Genomic DNA, 5,567 nt, shown 5'->3' with positions numbered 1-5,567 from the left:
CCAGCCTTCTGGTTAGCAGTCAAGTGCCTTAGGCACTATGCTACCAGAGCTCCTTATGCCCTTTAGTCTTTAGCATATAATAGAAACTCCTTAACAATAACTGAATTGTACACCGAATTTAAAAAAAAAAAAAAAGGAAACCAATTGCAAAAAATAAGTCAATAAAAATTATTTTCTTCTAATAACTGCCAAGGCCTAACAATTTCTGTTAAAAATGCCACTCAAATGAATTTTAGTCTCAAATTTATCAAGTGACTGAATGATATACAGTGTCATACCCTAGCAACTCAAATTCATTACCGTAAACTATACAAAGTACTTACCAAATGTGCACTCACACGTGTTTGCCACATGTCAACTTGTTTTGGTGTGAGATCAGGAATTGATAGGCCTAACCGGGAAGCCAAAGCTTCAACATAGCCTGCAAGTCTTAAAAGAAAAAAGCCAAGAAGTCCATTTTTAAATGGACACACAAATTTTCTCAGATAGCAAAAAACTAATAGCTACAAATAAAAACAAGATAATTTTACACCTATAACTGGCACTCTAGAAATGCCTTAAACAATTTTTTTCACCTTTCATTTTTTATTATATGTAAATATATCACATTTTAAAAATATTTTTATATTAATATATTTAATAGATAGGTTGATTATGCTTTGACTTAGAGCAAATATTCTCTACAATTACTAAAGAGACCAACTCAAGGGATATATAAAAATAATTTACTAACATTTATAATTTTTGCACTTATTCCAAATACAAAGCCTATCACTTTAACATATGATATAAATTCATGTACCTGGCATCATAAAGCAAAAGTTACAAAAAGTCAGTGGACTAATAGACTAAGAAAAACTGCCTAGAATTTTCAGAGTAATGTCAAATATTTTATCAATTTTAAGTCAACTTCACTTATTGAATGTAATTTACTTTCTGAACTATAAAAAAATTGCTACACAAACTATGCATACCATCAATTCTAAGATGAATCCCCATATGAGATATGTTGAATTTAAAAACAGTACAAAGAATCAATAAAGTGTGATATAAAAAAATGCAGAATATTTTTTATTCTTAAATATACAAATCCCCAATAAAATCTTCATTTCTTATAAAAAATAACTGTCTTATGATGCAATCTAAAAATAAATGAGTTAAAATCTATTTGATCATTTGGTTCTACTAAATATATCAGAAAGCTAGGACAGTAGCTACAATATTATCATTTATTAACCTTTAATGTTGGGAACTAGATGATAGAATGTTTAATTGCAACAGATTTATGCTAGAAATGGCACGAATATTCTGCCTTGGTCCAAAAGTATAGAACCCTCATTTTTATCAGTGGCTTTGGCTACAGACTCAGTGCGGAATCTAACAGACAGAATCTAACAGACAGAGTTACATCACAATTACTGCCTCTGCCTAGATTACAGAGCTAAGCACATTCTCGACCAAGCCCACTTACCACTCTAATGAGCCAAAGAAGGAAGAAACAAAGTCAAGGACAGAGCAAGAGAACGTGTTTATTTCAATGCCTAAGTAATGCCAACCTGGTCTAATTTATACACCCCAGGCTTTCCCTAAACCAGGAAGCAGCCCCAGAACATCTGCCACTTGGAAGAGAGGATGTAAAAAGTGACAGAGAAAAGGATGGATCTTTTCTGAAGAAAAAGACTTCTTCAGTTGATCTCATCATTCCTGCCACATGGAATAAAGAAAACAAAAAAAGGCCGTACACTTTGGTCATCACTCCCTTTGAAAGTTCTACTCTTTAGAAAACATGCCCAGTCAGTATCCTCAGACTTGAGCCATACTCCTTATCTTTGAGCTCAGCGTGAGAGGAGTGAACTGGTATGATAATGGGGATTCCCTGCTTTAGATACTGCCTCATCCTTGACTGTGTCCACAAAATACGTATCAGGACTTCAGTAAATGAAAATTCAATTTTGCTTGGAATGGACTTTTCCTTGGTTTATGGTAGTTTTAGGTAGGTAACACAAATATCAGAATCACTTGAAAAGATTACTAAACACAAATTGCCAGGGCCCTATACCCACAGGAACCAATTCTGTATGTCGGGGGGTCAACACAGGCATCTTTATTTTCACAAGCTCCCTGGGCAATTCTCATGCACAACATAGATTTAGTACTACTGATCTGGAATACTAAATTTAAAATTTTAGTTCTAAAACACAATGAGAAAAAACATATATCCCTTGTTCTGTCATGTCTAAATCAGAGAAAGGAAAAAGAATGAATACACATAAGCACAAATGCATAAACGAATAAACCTACCCAAGTCCAGCTAAATCTGATACAAGATTTCCCAAAGCAGCAGCTAAAAGAATGAAAAATGACAAGTGAGCTGTTATATAAAAGTCAAAAAATCATTACATCATTATGTGATCAATGAAACACTGGTCTGGAAGAGTTATCATATTTTTCAAACTGTAACACTATATCCAAAGTAACTCACTGAATAGCTTTTAATCTCAACATTTTAAAATACACACAATTCTTCTCAGATTAGGGAATTCCATCTCCATTAAGCAGTAGGATTTTTTCTGTTTGGGCAGACAGTATCCATTTTGGTTTAAATATTAAAACCCCTACTGGTGGTGTGGGAGCTCTGGTAGCATAATGTCTAAGGCACTTGACTGCTAACCAGAAGGCTGTCAATTCAAACCTACCAGCTACTCCTTGGAAGGAAGGTTGGGCAATCTACTTCTATAGTGATACTGCCTCTAAAACCCAAGGAGGGGTTGCTATGCTTTAGGTCCAACTCGATGGCACATAACAACAACTGGTGGCATAGTGCCCAAGGCATTTGATTGCTAACCAGAAGGCTGGTGGTTCACACCCACCAGCCACTTCTCAGAAGGAAGACTAGGCAATCTACTTCTGTAGAGATAACGCCTTGGAAACCCATGAGTCGAAATCGACTCGATGGCAGTGAGTTATAATAGTATTTTGTCTTTTTTCTTTCAGATAATATTTCTTTTAAAGAACTTGGATATTTGGAAGTTAAGGAGTGAAGTAAAATGCACAGATCTGAAATTCAAGAAAGACAAGAAGAAATACTCTTTCATTAACTCACCCACCTCACGCTTTCTATACAATGAACACAACACAGAACCATTCTCAAATTTCACCTTCCTCAAGAACAGAGTAGTGGAAAACCAGAATGCAACTAATGAGACTGTTTATATATTGTGAAAAATGTAACTAATATCACTGAACAACTTCTGTGGTTGCTGCCATCAAATCAGATGCATGGCAGCCCTGTGTACACCAGAATGAAACACTAACTGGGCCTCTGCCATCCTCACAATTGTTGCCACGTTTGAACCCATTGTTGCAGCTACTGTGTCAACTAATGTCACTGAACAACTTGTGCATAACTGTCAGATGGGCACCTAATTTGCTGTATAAACTTTCCCTGAAAACACAATAAAGTATCATTTAAAAAAAAAAAAAATGCAAAGCTCTTGTGAGAAGGGCACTGAGACATGAGTTTCCCTCAGTGTCAGGCTCTGTGCATGTATTATTTCACCTGTTGTTGCTGCTGTTGTTAGGTGCCATCAAGTCAGCTCTGACTCATAGCAACCCTATGTACAACAGGATGAAATACTGCCATTCGATTTCCAAAGCTATGTATCTTTACTGAAGCAGACTGTATCATCTTTCTTCTGTAAAGTGTCTGGTCAGTTCAAACCACTGACCTTTTGGGTAGCAGCCCAATGCCTTAACCACAGCAGCATTAAAGCTCAAAGCCAGGCAAACAGCAAAAACCAGAATGTCCAGATTTTAGCTTTCTGGGTAATAAAATAAAAATTGAAAAAATAAAAAAAGAATAGAGTAATAATGGAAGAGGAAGAAGGAGATGAAAGCAAACTAGATTTTCAATCCTGTATTTCCTTCTTTAATTTTTCTACCAAACTGGAAGATAAATAATTTAATAGAGGCACAGAATAGAGAGGTTTGGGGGATAACATATTGAAGTAAGAGAAAAACTTGTTTTAACACAGTCAATGTAAAAGAGTATTGTTGCCATCCACAAAGATAAAGCACCTAAAAGGCTCAGGAAAAAAGTGCTACAAACAAAATTAAGAATAGTATTAAGGAGATAAACTAAAAGACATCTCAATAAGTAAATCTATTCAAAAAATCGTTCTCTTCTAAACCTAACCTATTAAAACACTTTATAATTATACAGCTAACAGAACAATGTCATTACTATTATTAAATACCTGCCATAGTTGAAATTCCCAAAATAATTCCAATAGACATCTCAATTTGGGTTCCCTGAAAAATGATTACAAAGAAATTAATCCTAAAAATTAAAGCTGAAGTGACTACAAAAGAGTAACAAATAAACAACAAAAACAGGTAAAAGTTAAATCAACATGTTATTGCAGCAAAAGTATACAAATAAAATATGCAGAAATGTGCAGACATAATATACTAGTTCACTTAATTATTAATCACATATTTTTATGCAGAAATAACACCAATACTATTTTATTCATTAAAATCAGAATTTCATAAAATAAAAATAGCAGCATATATAGCAATATAATTCATCATTAAGAATCTAGAATTCACATTTTTCTACCAGAGAAAGAAGTTTGAAGCTCTTCAACACAAAGAAAATCAACTCATATAATTTTAAATTATGAATGATACATCTCTATACTATCTATTTACTCTATTAAAAAATTTTAAAAAGCTTACTAAAGCAATTTCTCTTTAAAAAAATCTCACTGCCATCAAGTCAATTTGATTCATATCGACCCCTCCTTGGGTTTCCGAGGCAGTATCTCCATGGAAGTCTATTGCCCAATCTTCCTTCCAAAGAGCAGCTGGTGGGTTTGAACCACCAACCTTCTAGTTAGCAGTCAAATACCTTAGGTACTTAGGGACTCAAAAATTCAGGCTTCTTAAATTTTCTTATAATACTTATTTCTCTGACAACTAAGTAGTGAGACTATACAACTCATTTATAAGCAGCAATAGCATTTGTACAATAGATTTATAGTAAAAATGAGACTCCACTGTATTTCCACTAAATTTATTTAGTGAGATAATTTAAGACATTCAATATCTAAATCATCAGTCCTCTGAAGAAAAGAACTAGTATTCTTACTTCCACATTAACGATGACGGAACCGAGGTGAAGAGATTACAATACTCTAGTCTAATGAATTACTAAGCAGAATAAAGAAGAAAGTCTAGGGTCTATTGTGCCTAACCCAGTTCTAAGTCTTGTCTTGGGCAATGCTGCCATAAATGGACATAATTTTCAAGAGCTCTTGGGAATACCGATGCTTAAAACTTCTAGATTGGGGACATCAAGGTCAACTGGCACAATACAGTCCACAAAGACAATGTTCCATATCCTATTCTGGTGAGTAGTGACTGGGCTCTTAAAAGATTGCAAGTGCCATCTAAGGTGGAGCTGTTCATTCTCCCTATCAGGAACAAAGAATAGTGAAGAAAATAAAAGATGCATTGAAACAACTAGTCCAAAGGACTAATGGACCATGCAAAACTCAGCCTCC

At 34.5% G+C, this 5,567-nt stretch overlaps 1 protein-coding gene across 1 annotated transcript in view; it reads right to left on the bottom strand.

The window, feature by feature from the left end:
- Positions 1-5,567, bottom strand: part of TMEM65 (transmembrane protein 65) — a 49,625-nt gene that overhangs the window by 6,614 nt on the left and 37,444 nt on the right. Inside the window, exons 3-4 of the mRNA XM_042781325.1 lie at positions 2,302-2,344; positions 324-429 (exon numbers count right to left, since the gene is read on the bottom strand). Coding sequence (XP_042637259.1) covers positions 324-429; positions 2,302-2,344 — 149 coding nt within the window. The remainder of the gene's footprint in view (positions 1-323; positions 430-2,301; positions 2,345-5,567) is intronic.

This window comes from Orycteropus afer, unplaced genomic scaffold (genome assembly GCF_000298275.1).
Source record: "Orycteropus afer afer isolate SDZICR_OR568_19922 unplaced genomic scaffold, OryAfe1.0 scaffold00106, whole genome shotgun sequence".
In the NCBI taxonomy this organism is placed as follows: domain Eukaryota; kingdom Metazoa; phylum Chordata; class Mammalia; order Tubulidentata; family Orycteropodidae; genus Orycteropus; species Orycteropus afer.
The sequence above is the reverse complement of the archived record's forward strand: the minus strand, read 5'-3'. Positions and strand labels throughout refer to the sequence as shown.